This window comes from Cebus imitator, unplaced genomic scaffold (genome assembly GCF_001604975.1).
Source record: "Cebus imitator isolate Cc_AM_T3 unplaced genomic scaffold, Cebus_imitator-1.0 Scaffold283, whole genome shotgun sequence".
NCBI classification, from domain to species: domain Eukaryota; kingdom Metazoa; phylum Chordata; class Mammalia; order Primates; family Cebidae; genus Cebus; species Cebus imitator.
The window spans coordinates 614,152-636,766 of NW_016107598.1; the positions used below are offsets into that span (position 1 = coordinate 614,152).

General features: G+C 35.5%; 1 protein-coding gene across 6 annotated transcripts in view; it reads left to right on the plus strand.

Annotated features, from left to right (window-relative positions):
* The window catches only part of ADAMTS3 (ADAM metallopeptidase with thrombospondin type 1 motif 3), a 295,119-nt gene that overhangs the window by 209,427 nt on the left and 63,077 nt on the right, over positions 1-22,615 (plus strand). For all 6 annotated transcript variants that reach the window (XM_037728897.1, XM_037728899.1, XM_037728900.1 and 3 more), the window contains one exon: positions 16,579-16,778. In XM_037728897.1, the coding sequence (XP_037584825.1) occupies positions 16,579-16,778 (200 nt within the window). The remainder of the gene's footprint in view (positions 1-16,578; positions 16,779-22,615) is intronic.

The window sequence follows — 22,615 nt, forward strand, 5'->3', positions numbered from 1 at the left end:
TCCATCTCAAAAAAAAAAAAAAAAAAAAATAGTGTGTGCCTGTGTGTATATTATGATAAGATGTAGTTTATTTAACTATGTTGCTACTCTTGAATATATAAATTACCACCTTTTAAAAAATATTATTACTTCCAATACTCTTAGAAACTTTAGAAACCACTAGTTATGTTTTCCTTCTTTATTCTTCCACGTTTTGCATTTTGACATATTGTGATCCATTTATAAACTTATTTTCTCTAAATCTAAACCAATTACCTGCTGATTTGTTCACTCATTTATTTGTTTAACAAATATTTATTACTTGCTGTGTTTCATTTCATTTGTCAACTTTTTAACATGTTTTCTCTATTTGTTTTAATGAGCTCAATAATTAGTCACCAGAGTTTTTTAATCACAAAAGTATTTTGTAGTCAAGAACATTTATGTATGCCCCCATGTCTGGAGTATCACGGAGTGTCCAAAGTAGATAAATGGATAGGTTGAAGGCATACTAATTCCTACAACTCATAAGCCTACTATGAGTATAGCTATACTATAACAAATATCACGGAGAGCATACCTAGCTTTCAGCCTTGTGGTTTATCTGTTTGTGCTACTATAATAAACTAAGAGAGATGGGGTAGTTTATAAAGAAAAGAAATTTATTTCTCACAATTCTGGAGGCTGGGAAAAGTATAAGACCAAGAACCAACACTGCTGTTTGGTGAAGGCCACTTTCAACTTCCAGGATGGTGCCTTGTTGCTGCATCCTCACATGATGGATGGAGGAAGGCCAAGAGGGTTTGAATACTATGTTGTCACATGGTAGAGGGCAAACCAACTTACAGAAGTCCTTTCTGTAGGAACCCTAATCTGTTAAGACTTAATCACCTCTTAATACCATCACAATGAGTATTAAGTTTCAACATGAGTTTTGGAGGGGACACCACCATTCAGACCATAAGCATTGTGATAAGAACTTATGTCCTGTGGTGATTTATATTGCAACTTTTCTTTGCTCTATCAAGAATTTACTCTGATGTTCATTGAACAAGAGGAAAAATTTAATACATGAATTTACCTTTGAGCACCTCCTACCCTAACTTTTTTGAGGTTTTGGCTTAACAGGCTAGTAGAAAATACTTTGGAACTGCTCCATATATTGGTTAGATTTAGATGAGGTGATGCAAGCTGGTTCCTTGGTGCAGGGAAGACTTTGAACAGTTTCTTAAAAGATTTTTTTTAGTTATTTTGTTCAGGTAAACAACTTTCTATCTGATGGAATAGGTAAAACTGAAAAAAAAATGGAGAATATAATGAGAAATAACTAGATTAACTACTCTAGAGAAAAAAAAGTAGAATACAATAAGAAATATATAGTTTAGTTAAATGTTTGGCCAATGCCAGAAGATTGAAATTTAATGAAAAAAGGAAGGAAATTTGCAATTCCAAAAGCTCTTGGAGTAAGTTTTAAAGAAGATAATTTAAGTGGTGGAACATAGGATAGGTGTAGAAGACAGAATATGGGGAAGGAGAAGACACAGTCCAATGTCTAGAACCTGAAATATGAGACTGGATACAGAAATGCAGATAGAATGGCAAATAGAAGATTGTTGTGTATCAAGAATTATCCGAATTTGGGAATGACCTGATGAGACAAGAAAGTAAAAATGACTTCAGGGTTTTGATTGCCTGGAAATGTTATACAAGAAGATTGTTGAATGATATATTGAGTTAAACTAATGACAATAACAATGAGAAGACATTGGAATGTCAATGTTGAAATGTCCTGTAATTCAGGGTATGTAATTTAGGATCAAAAATGCATTAAAACCTATGATTGAATGATTTGCCCAAGGGACTACTTATAAAAAGTAAAGGGCCTTGTAGTGATGTTCAGCCAGCTGGTGAGAACAGGATCTTGCAAAGGACCTCCTAAAGAGACATCTGGAAAGGAGAGGAATGCAAAGTACGTGAAAGATTGAATCAGTAAAGAGAATGTGTTGTAATTCACTCTGTTGAAGAAAGCAAAATGTGTAAAAATGGAGAGAAAAGAAGGGAAAAGAAAGACGGGAAAAGAAATCTTCATTTGACTCAAGTCAGTGTCTGTAAAGGAGCAGCTATATACACTGACTGAAGCTTAGAATGGAGAGGGTTTGAGAGGGATATTAACAGGTTGGTGGGATGACACTTCTTATTAAATTGCAAACCAGATGAAGATAAATGTGCTTCTAGGAATGTTTTATCTGAATAAACACTTGGACTAAGTCAAAGGAGTTAATATATTACTTGGAAGGACCTGGTACATTGTAGGTGCTCAATAAATATTTGTTCAGTGAACAAATGAACTCTTATCCCTGTCTTGTACACATCTTATGCCTTTGGTACAATTTCTGAATACTAAAAATATGTGAATAGGTGACATGGTGAAACAAGTATGTGGAACAGTGAGCTGGAAGCCAGACTGGAAGCAGTTCCTGAGGGAGATAAAAATAGGAGTATTAGGCAAAGTCCACAACAGTAAAAAAAAATCACAGCATCGAATTCTAGAAGTAGGAAGGATCTTGCAGGTCATTGGATAGCCCAACTTTCTTATTACATGGATGTGAGTATGAGGCCCAGTTTTGTTAAATAAATTACCATATATATGGTAATTTATAAAATTTATTTCTTGCCTTAACCTCTGTAACATGGCTTTCTGAAGTTTACCCCAATTTTCTATCATCTAAATATGATTTTTAAAAACCTTGTTTGGAATTTTCTGAAAAACTCAGAGCAAAACATATTCAGTGAATATTTCAAACATCATGTTCTTTGGACTGTAAGGTGATATCCATGTCTGCTAAGGTTTTAATTTTTTGAACTCCTTCCATGTTTGTGCTTAGTTAACAAGCACTTTTTCTTTCTTTGCTACTTTTGGAAGACAGTTTCTTCCCGTAAACACATTTACAGTACCTTTGGACTCATATAGCTTTTAATGAACAAAGAAGTTCACATTCTTTTATGAAAAAGGTGATTTTTTTTTTTTTTTTTGGAAATTTCCTAAATGCTTTCAACTTAATTGCACTTTCTTCCATGATACTGTGTGCTGCAAGGACATACTAAAGGAGATTTAATGTCTCATAAAAGTAAATTTTTTAAATTAAAGGGACATTTTCAGGGTTCTCACTGTATATTTCACTACTGCCTAAATTCAAATCCAAGTAAATATGTATAGAAAATCATTTAAGGAAAGCTAAATGGCTGCTGAAAATTTTAAGTCATGTTGCAGGGTAACGTGCCTGTAAATCCAAGCTTCTAAGCTACCATATGTTCTCAGCAAAACCAAATTTAGTGAACTGCAGCTCCTGATCAAGATAGAATAACAGAGACTGCATTTCCTCTCTTGCTTTAAACAACTGGAAGTGGACAAAATGTCTGAAACAACAGTCTGCAAGATGTTGGGTATCAGGCAATGAATGACGGTGATCCTGAGGTGACAAACATGTGAGGTGAGCCTCGGGACTGCCCCAGCTTATTGTCTTGAGGGTTTCCAGATGAATTCCAGGGAAGGGAAACCAGGTAGAGCCTAACCACTTTCCAGAGTTGAGAAGCCAAAGCTGAGAGCCTGGAGAGATGAAAGTGGCCAGAGTTTATAGGACTGAGAATGGGAGAAGAGCCATACAGAGATATAACTCTAAAAGATCTGCAGAGGTCCTTCTCTGGTATTCAGCTGAGTCCCGATCATCGCATACATATGTAAGGAAACTACACAATGCTTGAAAAAGAGCCACCTGAAAAAAATCAGAGGTAACAGTGCCTGGTACATATATGGGGCTAGGTGCGTGGTTCCACAAACCAGACTGCAATATCTCATGATTCACGTTACAGTGGAGAGTCGGCAGAAGGGTCTGTCCTCAGTGGTGGTCAGTCTTTAGCTGTAGATGGGCACTATTCTGACCTTAGCTAATAAATCTTACAAGCAAGACCTGAAAGGAGCAAACTCGTCAAGTAATTTAACTGCATCCAAGAACAAAGTTCAAGAATATTTATAAGAATACAAATATATCCAGCAGCCAAAATGGTAAAATTCACAATGTCAGACCTCCTATCTAAACTTACTGAGTTGGCAGAGAAGCAAGAAAATGCAATCCATAATGATGAGAAAAATAAATCTGTCCAAAACAAAACATAACTGACAAAAAAGATTAGAATTAGCAAACAAATATTAAAGCAATCCTTAAATCTGTATTTTATATGTCTTCGAAAACATGAAAGATATAATAATGCCCATTTTTTTTGCATCCATACGGTTGATACTATTTCAGAGAATATATTATAGGCATGCAGTTATGTAGTAAAATGTAGTAACAGTGTTTCTCTCCTCTGGCATATTTTATTACTTAGACTAAGGATAATTTTATATTGGCAAATAAGTGTCTTTAGCGGAAATCACTTTAGGAATGCCTCAACAATTTTATTTAAATGCAAAAAAGACATGTTATTAAATTTAACTTGAATGAAGTTATTTCTGGACTAGTAATTATACTATTCCATTAATAGTATTAGGTAGCAAATGTTGTTCTGTCATAGATCTGCCTTAAATTCGCAATAATTACTGTGGCTTAAATGTGTTAACTATGTATGATATAAAAACTTACCAATCTGAATGTCATCAAAACTGTTTGATCAATATTATTCACACAAGTGCTTTAGTTTTTTTTCCCCCCCATTTATTTTATTGCATTTTAGGTTTTGGGGTACATGTGAAGAACATGCAAGATTGTTGCATAGGTACACACGTGGCAGTGTGATTTGCTGCCTTCCTCCCCATCACCTACATCTGGCATCTCTCCCCTTGCTATCTCTCCCCAGCTTCCCACCCCCCACCGTCCTTCCCCTATTTCCCCCCAACTGACCCCAGTGTGTAGTGCTCCCCTCCCTGTGTCCATGTGTTCTCATTGTTCAACACCTGCCTATGAGTGAGAACATGCGGTGTTTGATCTTCTGCTCTTCTGTCAGTTTGCTGAGAATGATGGTTTCCAGGTTCGTCCATGTCCCTACAAAGGACACAAACTCATCATTTTTGATGGCTGCATAATATTCCATGGTGTACCTGTGCCACATTTTCCCTGTCCAGTCTATCATCGATGGGCATTTGGGTTGGTTCCAGGTCTTTGCTATTGTAAACAGTGCTGCAATGAACATTCGTGTGCACGTGTCCTTATAGTAGAATGATTTGTAATCCTTTGGATATATACCCAGTAATGGGATTGCTGGGTCAAATGGAATTTCTATTTCTAGTTCCTTGAGGAATCGCCACACTGTCTTCCACAATGGTTGAACTAATTTACACTCCCACCAACAGTGTAAAAGTGTTCCTATTTCTCCACATCCTCTTCAGCATCTGTTGTCTCCAGATTTTTTAATGATCGCCATTCTAACTGGTGTGACATGGTATCTCAATGTAGTTTTGATTTGCATTTCTCTGATGACCAGTGATGATGAGCATTTTTTCATATATTTGTTTGCCTCATGTATGTCTTCTTTTGTAAAGTATCTGTTCATATCCTTTGCCCACTTTTGAATGGGCTTGTTAGTTTTTTTCTTGTAAATCTGTTTTAGTTCTTTGTAAATTCTGAATATCAGCCCTTTGTCAGATGGGTAAACTGCAAAAATTTTTTCCCATTCTGTTGGTTGCCGATTCGCTCTAATGAGTGTTTCTTTTGCTGTGCAGAAGCTGTGGAGTTTGATTAGGTCCCATTTGTCTATTTTGGCTTTTGTTGTCAATGCTTTTGATGTTTTGGTCATGAAGTCCTTGCCTACACCTATGTCCTGAATGGTTTTGCCTAGATTTTCTTCTAGGGTTTTTATGGTGTTAGGTCTTACGTTTAAGTCTTTAATCCATCTGGAGTTAATTTTAGTGTAAGGTGTCAGGAAGGGGTCCAGTTTCTGCTTTCTGCACATGTCTAGCCAGTTTCCCCAACACCATTTATTGAACAGGGAATCCTTTCCCCATTGCTTGTTTTTGTCTGGTTTGTCAAAGATCAGATGGTTGTAGACAAACCAACAGCCAAAATCATACTGAATGGGCAAAAACTGGAAGCATTCCCCTTGAAATGTGTCACCAGACAAGGATGCCCTCTCTCACCACTCCTATTCAGTATAATACTAGAAGTTCTAGCCAGAGCAATCAGGCAAGAAAAAGAAATAAAGGACATTAAAATAGGAAAGGAGGAAGTCAAATTGTCTCTATTTGCAGATGACATGATTGTATATCTCGAAGACCCCATCATCTCAGCCCCAAATCTCCTGAAACTGATAAGCAAGTTCAGCAAAGTCTCAGGATACAAAATCAATGTGCAAAAATCACATGCATTCCTATACACCAATAACAGACTTAAAGAGAGCCAAATCAAGAACAAACTTCCATTCACAATTGCCACAAAGAGAATAAAATACCTAGGAATACAACTAACAAGGAACGTAAAGGACCTCTTCAAAGAGAACTACAAGCCACTGCTTTAGATTTTAAAAAATGTAGAATGACCACTTCTTCAATAATTTGATGTCATAATAATATACATTTTAATTCCATATGTTTGGAACTCTAGTAAAATTTTATTGCACGTAACTGCATACATATGTTAATAAAATTTTATTGCATCATAACAAAGCGATATGAAGTAAATTTTTAATCAGGATAAAATTCTGGTCTGTACTGCAGGTATGTAACACATAAAAAATGTCTAAGTTTCACCTTTTAGAAAACAGGTTGTTTATAAAATCTGAAAAAATAATAGGTAACATTTATGTTTTAGAAAAGAGATTTAAGATGTTCTTAGAAAATTGTATATGACTGCTGATGTCTCCAGAGTTTATGGGCACTCTTGTGCTCTTTAAATGGGAGAATGGGAAGATTATCTCTTACTGTGATAAAGTACTATATTTTGTATCACAATATAGATTCTTTTTGTGTAGCACATTTTTTTCACATAAAAATGTTTTAATGATGGTTGTATCCCTGACATCGAATTTAGCATCAAATAAATTATAAGTATGATCAATCATATATGACCAAAATAGCCAAAACAATAACCATCTTTAATAATTTGTTGAAATTATGGCCTAATTATTAATTATGGAAATTAGGCTGGAAAGAAAATGTTAGTGATCATCTAGTACAGCCTATTTATTTCAGGAAACTGAAGCTCGGATAAGTTTAGCATCTTTCTCAAAATCACAGAGTTCCATCATAGCAGAGCCGGAACTAGAGCTCAGTTCTCCTTTTATCATTTTCTGTTCTATTACTGCCCCTAATAAATCACCCCTAATTAAGTAGCTTAAAACAATGGCTGTTTATTAGCTCACAGTTCTATAGGTTAGAAGTCTAACGTGGCTGGACTGGTTCTGTGCTTAATTTATCACAGGGCCAAAATTAAGGTGTGGGCCAGATTGAAGTTCTGTCTGAAGGATCTGGGAACAGTCCATTTCCGGGCTCATTCAGGTTGTTGGCAGAATTTAGGTCCCTGTTTTTGCAGGCTGAGATCCTCATTTCCTTGCTGGCTGTTGGCTGTGGTTCACTGTCAGCAACTAGATACCTCTCTCTTGCCCAGGAAAAGAATCCCTCCATCTCCAGAGCCAGTAATGGTACATCAAATCTTCCTCCTGCTTCATTATTTCTGACTTTCCCTTCTGCCACCAACCAGAGAAAGCACTATGCTTTTAATGTCTCATGAGGTTAAATCAGGCCCACTTGGATAATGTTTCTATCTTATGGTCAATTGTACCATGTAATATAACATAATCACAGGAATGATATCTCATCACAGGCACAGGTTCTGGAGCCATTTTAGAAAGTCTGCTTGCTGCACTCCTGAGCCTATTCTGATTTTCTTTGTATCATATCCTACAACCTCTTTCTGAAAAATCTGTAATATAAATTTGAATATGCTCAGAAAAAGTTTACGTATATCTCAGTCATATATAACTGATATTTGTGTGGCTTACTGCATTACTTTGCAAGATCTCTGCCCATTTTCTACCTTCTTTTGAGAACCTTATCTAAAATTTTGCCTTGTCCCTATTGCTCCCTTGCTCCTGTTTTACTCTTTTTACCCTATTTGACAGTTCTTATCACTGGGATGTAGGTTCTATAAGGATAAGTAACATGTTTGCCTTGTGCATTGCTGGATTCCCAGTGCTTACAGCAGTGCAACACAAAGTGGTATCCAGGGTCTTTAAATACTTATCTGACAGAAGAAGTGGCAAATGCTAATGTTAATAGTTTGGCTGTAATGATGTGTTTATGTTTTTATTAATCATTCCATATTGGAGTGATTTAGCATGTGAACGTAGAGTTTCTGGAGAAGTTTGAGGTGAAGAGATTTTCTATCTTTAATAAAGTTGCATTTTGGTGGCAAGTGATGGAAGTATCATGAGCGTTGTAATTGGCAGCTATGAAAGGGAATCGTACGTCTCTTCTATGCAGTTGAGCTTTTTTACAAAACCTTAATTTCTAGCAGTCTAAGATTACTAGAATGTAACCTAGTAATTGGGTGTGGTGGTCTCTTCCTCTTCTGTTTCCTCCTTGTTTTACTAGAGCTGAACTACAAAAGCCATAAATAAGAAAGTATATAATTTAGTCAAGAGAAAGAAAAATGTTAATTAAAATGCTATTAAATGTTTAGAGCATTAAAATGTGAAAATTAAAAACTGTGCTGTCTTCCAGAATTAGTTATGAGTTAGCTGGATAAGAACAAAAGAAACTAAGAAACAAATCCCTAATAACAACATCATTCATTTAAAACAGAACAGAGAGAATAAAATAATTAAACTGGAAAATAAGACAGAATGTGTAGTCTTTTTCAAAGAACTATGTAGCCTCAGAATAGTTGACTACAGAAGAAGAATGAGAAGGAAAATGAGGACTAGTAATGAGTGTAGCAGAAAAAGGGTATAAATGGGCTTATTTATCAGGATGCTTTTAGTTTCACCTGTCAGGAACTTACATAAACTGTCTAAGCAAAAGGACNAAAAAAAAAAAAAAGGCAGTAAAATTGGAACATGAAGTGGCAGTAGTTTATTGGTTTGTGAAACTGAAAAGACCAAGTTTTCAGAAATTAAAGGGTGAATTCACAGGCTCATACTCATCACTGGAGTATAATCTATTCTCTGTTAGCAGTCTCTACTTTCCTCTTGTAGCATTAACTTAGAACAACAGCTTTTCCCATGCTAGCCATAATACCTACATTTTTATATTCTGCCAATTTTCAGCTTAGTAAGGAGAACTTGTCTTTCCTGGTAGCTCTAAATTTAAAAAATCCTAGTTCACAATTTCATTAGCATAATTTAGGCCATTTGAACATCTATTAACCAAGTACTGGAGTCAAGGAAATGGCATATGCTACTTGGCCATGCCAGGTGAATGTCCACTGCTAGAGCTGAAGACGGAAGTGTAGAGGAGAAAAGTGAGATGAAGCGGGTGTAAGTTCATGTAACTGCATGCACAGCCTGAAGAAACATAATTCTCCCACACCTAGAGTTGCTGGAGTTATCAAATTAAACTATAGCATTCTCATTTAAATTTGAATCTCAGATATAACAATGAGTAGGTTTTTAGTATTAAGTATGTCTTATGTAATATCTGTGGGATATCTATAATAAAAATACTGTTGTTTATCTTAGATTTTAATTTAACAAACAATACTGTATTTTAACTGACAACCTTGCCCACACCCAAATGTTTCAGCAATAAATCACTGAAGTGAAATTAAATGGTTGCAGTGTGATGGAATGAGTAACAATTATGAGAATCCACCACTGTGGAAATGAAGGACTTTACCTTTCAAAAAAATGTTGAGGCTAAAAGAATGCAGAAGTTATCTCTAGACAGATTATAATAGAAGAAATTAAACATGAAATGCATTAATGCAAGCTAGGTAGAAAAGAGACCAGTGGAAGACTTTTGCCAAAGGATGAAGGAAGAGAAGAATCTGAAAAAGATTTCAGCAAGGTGGGTAACCTGTACGATATCTGTTTCCTCCTCTTTTATTTCAATTATGGCCACTGAGACATGGAGTTAAATGTTACCACAGAGTTTCTGGAAAGGTTTTTACCTATTCCTAAGAAAGTAATGCAGGAAGACACAATCTGTTGGACATGACTTTGATGCTAGAATTGGTGCAGACATTTTGAAATAATCAAAGGAGCTAATTTGAAGACAAAGTTTGTACACCAAGAATGGCAGGATATGGAAAGATGAAAAGAACTGAGTCCTTGATGATCTGTTGATGGATTAACCAGGAATCACCATACCTCTGGAACTCTTGTTATGTGAATTAGTATGTTTACTTATTGCTGAAGACACTTTAAGTTTTTTTTTTTTTTATTTGGAGTTAGAAACATTCTAGCTGACATATAAAAAAAATTTTATTGCAAGTCAGAGTTTATATTTTGGATCTTAAAGTGATTTTTAAAATTTCATTTGCTAGTAATCACAAACCCAAAGCATAAAAACATATTTTCCTTAAAAGGTAAGATGTTTCCCATCTAAAAAATGTCATGTTATTCCACAAAGTAGTCAGTAAAAACAAAAGCAAACACATGTATTTTAGAATTAGAATTTTTGGGGAAAAGAAATAACGGAAACTAATATTCGCTCAATGGTTATGTCTTTAAAAAATAAAAGCAACAGTTACTTAGAGAAACTTTTGAATTGACATCATAAATTGGCCTGAATATAGTTCTTTGAACTATCATTATGGAATTTCCCAGTTTGTGAAGGATAGAGCTCCTTTTCACTGAAACATTTTACATCTTGGTAGAATAGTGCCTCCACATATGTGGAGATGCTGTTACTGTATCCTTTTAGGAAATGATAACTTTAAAATTTTTTTAAAAGATATCAATTAAAAAAATACTCTTGTATGAAACAAACAGGTTAACACAATTATTTAAGTTAACTGCTCTCTGCTTCTGATGTTGACAGATGACATTTGTTGGAATTTAAACCTATTTTTAGCTCTGATTATGGGATCTCCACCTACTCTTGGAAAATCCAGCCTGTAGTATTCCAGTTACTTCATTTCATAAGAGTTTTCTATTCATGAAGAAGGCCAGAGTTTTATATATAGCCTCATTCTGTGTTAATTGTTACTGCAAACCAATATGATACTTTCTCATTTTCTGAAATAATGCACTACAAAGAAAGCTACTGTGGTACATTTTGGTAACATGAGCCTTATTTTACCCTTCACTTAGTCGCATGCAAATTGGCTTGCATTCTCACAGGGAATAATAATACTGGGAGAACCTAGTCAACAAAATTAAAATTTGTTAGTGTCATGTATGTTAGGACTAGATTCAGTGGCATACAACAGAAAACTCATTATAAAGGTGACCTAAACATAATAGACATATTACCTCTCATATGTAATGGTCTGTTTTTTAGGTAATCCAGGTTTTTAGGTATGGTAAATCTACAGTCACTGAGGAGCCACACTCCTTTAAAGAGTCAGACCCTACTCTTCTCAGCATATCCCTTCATCTTAGGTCACCCCATAGAGTTGCTGACATCATGTCCACATTCCAGGCAGTAGAAAGGAATAGTGAGTGGAGGGCCAAAGGAGTATGCACCTGCTGGAATGAACTGTCTTCCTTTGAGGACACATAAGCCACCAAGATATAAGCAATACTTCTGCTTAGATCTCATTGGCTTATACTTAGTCACATGTAATTCTTAGTCACAGGGAGATTGGGAGTGACTTTTGGCAGAGTTTGTTATTTCAAATAAAATTAACATTCTGCTCTGTAGGGAATAGAGAATGCATTTTGAGTAGATGGTTTTATCACAGTCTCTATCATAGTTTGCTTATAATTGCATTTCAACCCCAAATGTATTTGTATTAGATTCAGAACTTGTACCTTTCCAATTTTACCTTTGTTTCCTGTCCTTTTTCAGAACATAGGAATTTTTCTAGGATAGGGAGCAATTTCACTAATCCAATACTTAGATTTCTTATAAATATGATTAAGCATATGAACATGCCCTACTCCTAGAAATGTTTCAAGACTTAGTGCCCATAATCAGCAAAGAAAGCTGTATTCTACTTTATCTGTTTAGTAAGTTCAAAATTCTGATGTAACATTAATTATCCTGTACTTAACACTAAACATGACTGCATTCATTATTTGGTTGAACACCTATATGCCCCTCAAAAGTTCATTCTGATAAAATGGGCCTTATAGTAAAGTTATCATTTTCTGCAAATTCATATACAGCAATTGGGAAACAAAAGGATACAATTAAAATGTTTCCAAAATATTAATTAAATGCACATCAGTAATTCCTAAGGTGAACTTCAAAAACGTAGGTTTTCCCAAAAAGTTTTAAAAAAGAAAACTAACTCTAGGAACGAAGAGGGGATTGCCTTTGATGTTTCTGAGAAGCTTAAAAAGCACTGTGAGAATCACCTTTTTGGAATGAAGCATGAGAGTAATAACACTGCTCCACCTCTTGCAGGGACATGTTTTTCCTTTTGAATGCTCAATTGAGAACACGCCTGTTAGAAAGCTCTCTGTAGTCTGGATTTTCCTTTTTTCTGCTAATTCTGTTATTATGTAAATAACTCTCTGCTGCCCAACTCAGCTAGCACCATTCAAGCCACATGGCAAGTGGAGTTATTACTCAAATCAGTTTCCCTAAAGACTCAGAGGTTAGGATTTTTCAAAGATAGTTTGGTAAGGAGGGGACTAAGGAATGGGTGCTGCTGATTGTTTGGAGACACAATCATGGTGATATAGGAGTAAAGAAGAAATTATTTAGGCAGATAGTGAGGGTAGGGAAGTTGTTGGTATGGTTTTTCTTTTAATGAAAAGCAGTCCCCAAATCATTTTCTTTTCAAACAAAGAGCAACCTGTAAAATCTAGTTGCAGACATAGAAAGGCAAGCTAAAAACTTGTACAGGTGAATGCCAGCAGTTGTGCCAATAGGAAAGAGGCTACCTGTGGGCTAGGCATATCCAACACGGCAGCTCCATCTCCTCTTCTCTTTGCCAGCCACATGTACAGTGAGGGGACAACATGGCACTGACCAGGTGGAAAGCCCATTTAAATAATAAGATTAGGGTGAGGTGGCCAGCTTCCTAGCATGCTATGTAAATGTCACACCTGGTCCAACCAATCTGTGGGCCCTATGTAAATCAAATACTACTTCCTCAAACCTGTCTATAAAATCCAGCGCACTTTGCTGAGAGCTGGAAGCACCATTCAGGTGCCCTTCTCTCTCACAGGAGAGAGAGCTGTTCTCCTTGTTCTCTCTTTTGCCTGTTAAACCTCTGTTCCTAAAACCACTTCTTGTGTGTGTCCCCATACGGAATTTCCTTGGCACAAGATGACGAACCTTGGGTATATACCCCAGACAATGATACCACTTCAGTAGGTGTTGGAAAATGGTCATCATACACTGAGTCTACCTCTGGGAGCCACAGTACCAGCTGAGTCATGAATCATACATTTGGGTGGTGTCAGTAGTTTGCCAGAGTGCACAGTCTAAAAAATATCTCAGTTCAATCTTAGGTTCCACAATAGTGGTGCTATCTACAGAAGTAACGGGGGCCAGGCATGGTGGCTCATGTCTGTAATTCTAGCACTTTGGGAGGCTGAGGTGGGTAGATCACTGAGGTTAGGAGTTTGAGACTAGGCTGGCCAATGTGGTGAAACACCAGCTCTACTAAAAATACACATACACAAAATAGCTGGGCATGGTGGTGTTCACCTGTAGTCCCTCCTACTCCAAGGACTGAGGCATAAGAATCACTTGTACTGAGAAGACGGAGGTTGCAGTTAGCCGATATCACAACACTGCACTCCAGGCTGGGCAACAGAGCGAGAATCTGTCTTAAAAAAAAAAAAAAAAAAAAAAAAAAAAAAAGAAAAAAAGAAAAAAAAAAAAAAAAAAAAAAAAAAAGAAGAAGAGGGAATTGGGAAAGTTTTCAATCTTGTGATACTGGAGCAATAGTGGTTTATCATTTAATTATGTCTGTATCTTAAAAGAATTCAGACCTCATTCATAATTTTAACCTAGCGGACTTTCTTTAGTTTTACAAAAGCAGCTTAGTGTAGGAAGGGCTATGGTCATCCTTGCTTTAAGGTCAAATTATGAACTAAATTCCTCCCAACGTTAGTTTGGCCTATGCCCAGAAATAAACAAGAGCAGCTTGGAGGTTAGAAGCAAGATGGAGTCAACTATGTCAGTTTCTCTTACTGCAATAATTTTGCCATTATTTTGCAGTTTTACCAAGACAAATTCATTATCAATGAAGGTATTTCACAGCCTCAGAGCTCTCTGTAATTATAATGATGAGTATAAGTACAAAGTACCAGAAGCTATCCTATTGTCTTTCTTTGAAATATTTTATATTGTGCATTTTTGGAAACATGGAAAGAACACTGCACCCCATGGAGGAAAGTAGGGACAAAAGTATTCTTGATTTTCAAAGGCTCCCTTCTTTCCCAGGTTTCTTATGCAGGAAAAAAAAAAAAAAAAAGATTCTGTTTCCTTATGAGAAAACTACCTATTTAAAGAGGCTTGCAAAGGCCAAACCAAAGGTGTGTTAAAGCAGAATGAACTGCCTTTCTGAAACAAGTATTCAGACTTCTTCATTCACACATCAGCCTTCATGATATAATAACATTGCTGGTATATTTCCATTGGACGTTTTCTCTGAGCGTTCTGCCAAAAAGAGCCATTTTTAGAATTGAGAGCTCATGTCTGAATTTCCTATATTTGTACACCAGCTATCACAACCTTTCACATTCTCAAGTGTGTGAAAAGACTTGAGGTTGAATAGTAAAGCTATTTGCAGGTGTAGTAGTGTCTTGACCTCAGTGAGGGTTTGCAGCTCTTGAAAACTTTTGAGGAAAGCTTTCTGTTTGATGTGGATGATGGTGAGAGTTATTTATGTATTGTGGAGCCAGTGTAATTCCTTGGTGAGGAGAATTTTCCCAGCTAATGAGCTAGCAGTTGGGCTTAGGTCAAAGTGAATTAAAGTATAGCTTTCAAACCTGAGTAGTCACATTCAGAGCTTGTGGCCCTACTTGTAAGGGAGGGTGATGGTGTTTCTATATATTTTTTTAAAGGAAGAAAGAGTGTGAGCAGGATCTGTTCTTTCACTATTTCGAATCCTTTGTGGCTAGGGCTTGGTCATCAATCTTCCCAGCCAAGAGACACCTATTTTTCCCCTGTCTTAATTTTATTAAAGCCACAAAGGTGGAGAGGAGAATACCTATTTATTAATGTCAGATGCTGACTGAAATGGCTTACGAGCCCCAGTGTGGCATGAAATAAACCTTCATATAAAGCATGAGTCAGGGTTGGTTCTGTCAAACCTGTGTTTAGATACGTGGTTGTTTTAGACATCAAGGCAGTTTATAAAATAAAATCCTTTCCTAGTTTTATATACTTGAAATGGAGATGAATATATTTTTGTTTTTATGCCCCAGCAGTTTTGATTTTAATTTTAATCCAAATGATTTTATTTTTTAATTCACTAAAACATTTTTTCCTTAAAAAATCTAGTCATCTATAAAAAGATAACTTAGATCATTAAAACCTGATGATGTCTCTCTCACTCTTTCCATATATATAGGTATGTGTGTATGTATATGTGTGTGGGGGGTATGAAATTTCATTTGGAAAGCAAAAAATGTAAGTTTCTTGAACTGCATTAAGTAGGAAATTATTTTTACTTTTTTTTTTGAATATACGTTATTTTCTGACTGACTTCTTACTTGGATATCTCAGATTCAGATATATGGTAACCAAAATGACTTGCCATCCAAATGATGGCCAGTGCAAATGTAGATAACTAGAGTTTTCTGTACATCCTGCACACACACACACACACACACACACACACACACACACACACATTTTATTGGCATATGTATATAATATATATCCCGTATATTATATACTATCTTATCCATATATACCACCACACACACATATATATATATAGTATATACCCTGTATATCCACTTCTTCACTAGCAGCATTCACTAGAAAACCGTATTCAGAAGAAATAAAGCAATACATAGTGACTCATAATCATATCACTTGATGCTGTTATATTGCCATGCTATAATTTGATTTTTAAATTAAGGTTACTGGAAAGAGGAGAAATTTAAATTTATTTGACACCAATTCTATACTCCATGGTTATAGTAACTTAATCACTGTAAACATACTGGAGTTATTTTTATTTGTGATCTCTATTTAATAACTATATATCTAGCCTGTATTCTGTACCCCCACTCCTTGGCTCTTTGCTGGGAGAAAAACTGAACCACTCCTATCCTTACAGGATAGTCAGTCTGCTATGATGGCACTGCTCCCTGTATAATATGATTTTACCCTCAGTGTTGCTGTTCTATGTTGAATTTGTAGCAGGTCTGTCTGATCATATGCATATGCATATTATTTAAGGAATGAACTGAAAAGGAGCATGTCAGTGATTGTGAATGATAATCGTAGGCCCCTGAGATGATTCTTTTAAGAAGTTATTGGAAGGCCTGTTGGTGAAACTGAAATTCCTGGTTCCTTTTGTTTCTTAATAGAATCGGACCTGGAAGGCCTTGATGATCTAGGTACTGTTTATGGCAACATCCACCAGCAGCTGAATGAAACAATGAGACGCCGCAGACACGCGGGAGAAAACGATTACAACATCGAGGTACTGCTGGGAGTGGATGACTCTGTGGTCCGTTTCCATGGCAAAGAGCACGTCCAAAACTACCTCCTGACCCTGATGAACATCGTGAGTAGTACCTCCTTTTTAAAGCTTTGTGTTCTTTTAATTCACTCCTCTTATTTGTTGGTACGCTTTGGCAGTCTATGTGAGATCTCCCATGACTCTGCCCTGCATCCAAAATATGTATGTGATGGCATTAAATTTAAATTATTGAGCTACATATTTAAAATACAAGAATGCTAAAATAAAGGAAGCGTGAACCAAAAGTTCCTTTTGGTCGATCAAGTAGTTTTCCATTGTTTCCAAAGTGAATTCATAAATTGAAAAAGCCATAATGAGATATAATTAAAACATGAATTGTAATATTTATTTTGTCCTGGGGATAATCAGAACTCACAGGACTTTGTCCGCCTGCTTTGATGTGTCCCATGAAGGATGAAATAGTTCTTTCCAGAATCACTCTGCTTCCCAGGATGATGTAGAATGGTTTATGCCTGGTAACTCTGTGGACTCTTGTTGTTACAGCTTTTGAATCAATGTGATTTTTTTCAACATTATAAGATGGAAAGTAATATGTTTATTAATAAAAAGCATACAACTAGCAGCACAGTACTGCACAGCAACCACTAATGGTCTCTTTAAATTTATCTTTATTTCTCCTTGGTGAAACTTAGTCAGATTCGGAAGAAATTTTGTCAATATCCTCAAACTTGTGTTCTTTCTTTTTGAATTGGCAGCGAGCTATTGAGGAGAAATGATAATATGTAAACCACCTACTTCTAAAAGATAATTGAGCTTTTGGTGTACTCTGTATATTTTACCTCATGCCAATATAAAATACATATTATATTGATCTTGCAAATTTATTACCTAAAACTATACTCTGTTTTCTTTCTCTCTACCTACCTTCTCCCACCCCAGCTTTTGATATTTAATATAATTTCTTGGATATCTATGTTCTTTACCTTTTTCCCCATGCCTAAAATTAGATTTCAAACAATTACACTGAAGGAGAAAAATTCTCAATTTCATGAAACATGGTTTTATTTATACTAACACCTGTTAATTATATTTTGGTCTATTGGCAGTTTATAAAATTACGTTTATACCATTATCTCTGTGAAACGGAAAATGAGTACAGAAATTCAAACACATTTTTATTTGTTCATGGCACTAATTTCTTTTATGAATACCAAGCAACACACAGACAGCAAATTACTAGCCTTGGCAATAGATATGTATAGAGGATCATCATTTATGAGTCATATGAATGTTTTCAACTCCTCACTATGAACTTTTCATATTAACCTTTTGACTGTTAAATTTTTACTAGTTTTGTAACTTTGGCATGCTTCTTGGACTTTCTATCCTGCTTCTGTCTCCTTGTCTGCGTATTGAGAAAAATAATAGGGATGTTGAGAGGATGAAGTGAGTAAATACAAGTCATCCATTATTTACAGTGCCATATGTAGATGCACAAATAGACAATCAACAGATTTTACTGCCTAAATTATCTAAAATTTCAAAATTCCTGTAGAGATGTTATTCTTATGTCATTCATTATGTCTCTGAGTTGCTTTTTTTCTACTACCTGGAAAACAATCAGTATAGACTTATTTGGCCCACAAATGATGCCTAATAAGAAGGCTTTTGGAGTAATGCAACAGAGAATTTGATTTGGTTCTTGTCCTCATAGAACTTACCATTATTATAGGAGAAAAAATAAATACATGGGAAAATTAGGAGGAAAATAACCTAAGCAATAAAAGATATGCCATTCTAAGATATATTATAGGCAGTATATTATAAATACTATAAAACTTTAGAGAATGGAGATGTGACCATAGTCCTCCAATCATGAAGTGTTAAAAGTATTAAACTGAGATGTAGGAGGGTAAGGTCTAGTTTTAGTCCTACTACTCATTGGCTTTGTGACCTTAGACAAATCATGTCTCTTCCTAGGACTCAGTTTTCATCTTTATAAAATTGAAAGATTCAATTAGTTTATTAGTTATGTAATTTATTAAGAAGTTAGGAGTTAAACTGCTTTTAGAGATTTGTTTTCCTGTTGTCTTTTTGTTTGCTTCGTTTGTGTTTTTTTTGAAAGACGTGAAAATGTAAAGGTTTCTAGGTAGGAATGATACAATATATTCACCAGACAGTAAGTATGGTTTTGAAAGTGTCAAAGAAATAACAAAGTGCTGCATTTTATATTTTAAAAACAGTCAAGAGGACTTGTGCGGTCTATTAAAAAATCAGATAATAGACTAAGACTCTATCTCAAATACAAATTAAAGTAAATAGAGTATCAGAGAATGGAACTATGGGAGAGAAAATAACTTTTTAAAACAATATATTAGTTGCATTTTAAGTAATTAATATAGGTAAGAGATTTGGAGAGGTAATAATATTCCTCCTCTTCCCTCCCCAACTTCATAACCAACTGAGAGACAGACATGGAAATCACATAGATGAAGAATGAAATAGTTTTATTATTGATGAGAACTGAATTGCACATACAATTTTGTATACTTAAGTGTATAGTCACAAGGTATTCATTATTCTAAATCAGTGGTTCTCAACTGTGAGTAATTTGTGTTCATGTCAGTTCCCAGGGACATTTGGCAATGTCTGTAGACTTTTCTTATTGTTACCATTGGTGGGTGGGGCGGGGGTGGGTATAGGGAGATGCTACTACTAATTGTGAGAGAGAGACAGAGAGGCCTGGGATGCTGCTCAGTATCCTATAGCACAGCAGACAGCCCTACATAGCATAGAATTTTTAATTATCTGGCCCAAAATGTCAACAATACTGAGGTTTAGAGACCTTGTTCTAAATTAGACTTAGACAGTCTTATTCCCAACTTTCACCACTTTCCAACTGGACAATTTCAGGTTTTCCCCCTAGAGTCAGGCAGACAACTTTAGGCAAGACAGACAGAAGACTAAAGTCCTCCCTCTCCCCCTTACCCACTGCCCTGTTGTAGCCTGTTAGACCCAAAATACTGGCCTGAGCAGGTTCTTTCCACTTCCTCTAATTCAGCATCAAATGAGAATGAGAAACAGAAAGAGAAACCAACAATGATGCTCTAATGAAGCTACCTCATGGAAATTCAAGGCCAGGAACATTCAGTTTTTCTCTAACAATGTTCAAATAATTATCTCCTGTGCTGGCCATGCTTTATGGCTTCTCATGGTCATCTAAAATTATGGTTCACCAGGCTTGCGGCCTACATAGACATAGAGACTTAGACGAAATGTCAGATAGGGTCCTGGAGAGAAACTGTAGAAGAAAGCTAACAGCAAAAACGGTCTGTCTTTTTGCATTGATTAGGGAGAAAGGTGTCCCTATGGTAGAGGAGAGATCATGCTCTCCTTTAAAATTGTGGGGCAGCTTTGCCTTGGTTGACTACTCAGCAGATGTGCTCTTTCCTTACTTTACCTGGTTGTCAATTTCATTTCCATATCAGAACCCAGATGATGGTTCCTGAGTTAAGGGAATACTTTTAGGTCCAAATAATTTGCTTCAGAGTATCACCTTAATTTAAACTGAGCTCCCTTTTAAAAAGAAGCTTATATTTCTTATCACATGCTTTCTTTTCTTGAAAAGAGCTCATATATTATTATTAAATGTTAAATGTATATTTAATGAGAGAAGAAATACATGAACAAATGATCATAAATAATGTAGAGGTAGATCATGTACAATCTTGGGAGTCAGAAATTTTTGACTCAAAACAAGAGAAAATGATGCCACATACAATGATATAATGGAAGCAGTGTTTAAGAAGTAAATTAGCAATTATTATTGGGTATCATATATTCTTTCCAAGTATATTGCAAGATGGAAATTATTACCATTCTTCCAAAGAAAACAGAGACTTTAAAAATGTTAATAGAATTTAGGTAAATTAAAAAAAATATTTACAATTCATAAAATAGTCTCAAATAATGACATTGTGATCATGCTAATCTTCAAAAAAAGACAGGGTTGCTGGGAGGAGAAACTGGCTTACAACATTCAAGTTATATTTAATTTTAACTCAATCATAATTTAAGCATAATGAGAACACTTAAAACAGTATACTATATGTCAGGAGTAATGTTAAATCCCTTTGATTTATCTGCTATTTTAAATTAGCCATATAAATTGTCCATCTTTTGGATACAAATATATTTAATCTATTTCTGGGCCATATTTCATAATGATAGTGATGACTGTACATGTGAATGCGGTAAAATTCTGTAGTGTTGCCATGCAAATCTGAGTGTTTGGATGCAGGAAAGGTAGCTCAACAAGTTACCACTTTTGTCTGGGGGCTTAAGGGTCAAGTGAACAAGTTTGAACTGGCCCTAGATGGTTTTGATAAAACTTTCTAAGAAAGGAGGGATACCCTCTACTCATCCCCATTCCTTTGAGAAGCAGTGGGGAGAATAATCCGATTCCTTTCATCTGCTTTGTTTTAACCTCTTTCTACTTTGTAGATCTTGACATTTACCAAGCTTCCTATATGAAGAAGAAACACATGGATATGAATATATCCAAGGTTTTAATGTTTCAAAAAAGATTTGTCATATAGGTTAAGCCTTTCTTAGGATCCCATATCATATCTTGTTATATTAAGAAATGTTTATAGTTTTACTATTTTGGAACATGGTTGATTTGCTCAGAAAGTGGTTCTCAGCTATAGGTAGGGCATGTCTCATGCTGTAAATATTGACCCTTTGTCTGCCACGTGCAAGGCCTATTTTAGGCATAGGGAATATTCCAATAAGCATGATAGAAAATTGTTGACCTCTTGGAGGTTTCCTGAATCCTCCACCAAGCTTCAAGTGAGTAGAGTTTTTAAATTTTTAATTTCCTGATCTGGTCCATAATTATCAACCCAGACCTCAACAGGAGCAGTTCTCTCATAGATTGTTTGTTCTTTGAGTGCTGTTACTGTATATTACTAAGCCTCATATTTACATCAAAAAGTGTCTGCCATATGGTAGACGTGCAATACAATTTTGACTGATTCAGTCTTTTAATTATTTTAATGCTATATACCAGGTATATGGTGGTTAACACAAAATAAGCTTATTTCCTGACCTCAGCAAGATTACAGACTAGTGGAAAAATAAAATAATTACATCATAGGTTACTTAAGAACTATGCAGGGAACTGATAATCTGCCAGCAAAGAGAATCATAGAGCAAATGGGTGATAGAAGTTATACATAGGCATGATTAAGAAAAACCTTCTTTCAGGAATTGATTATTAAATTGAGACTTAAAATATCCAGCCATTTAATAAGGCCATGTTTTTTAGTAACTAAAAGAAGGTCATTGCATAAGGAGTCAGGCAGGGAACTAGAAGAAGAAGACAAGCATCCTTTAGGTCATGCAAGGAGCTTGAATGCAGTATTAAGTACAAAATAAAAGCCATTGAGGGTCGATTCCTGTTTCTCTCTGCCTTGTAAAGAAAAACTGGAGAGGCCTAAGGACAATGAAGACAGGCCCAAGTGGAAATTGAGTATAAATGTCTAGGCAAGAGAGGATGGTTTACTAGACAGTGAGGATTGCACTAGTAATAGAAAATTTATGGTAGAGTCATTAGGATTTGCTGTTGAATCCATGGGCTGAGGGAAAGAGATGAATCCACAATAATTTATACTTTTTTTTTAGCTTGAACATTCTGTTTGTTAATGGTACCATTTATGTAGATGAGTTGGTCATTGAAAAAAATAGATTATGGAGAATCAAGGTTAGTGATGAAATGTTTGGAGATATTTGAAATCATCTATTTTTGGGTCTAGATTCAAAATAAAGATTTAATGCTAACAATGAAGGTTTATACTACTAACATTTTAGCCCTTTGTGCCTGAATCTCTGATAAATACATAAACTACTTAATCCTTTCT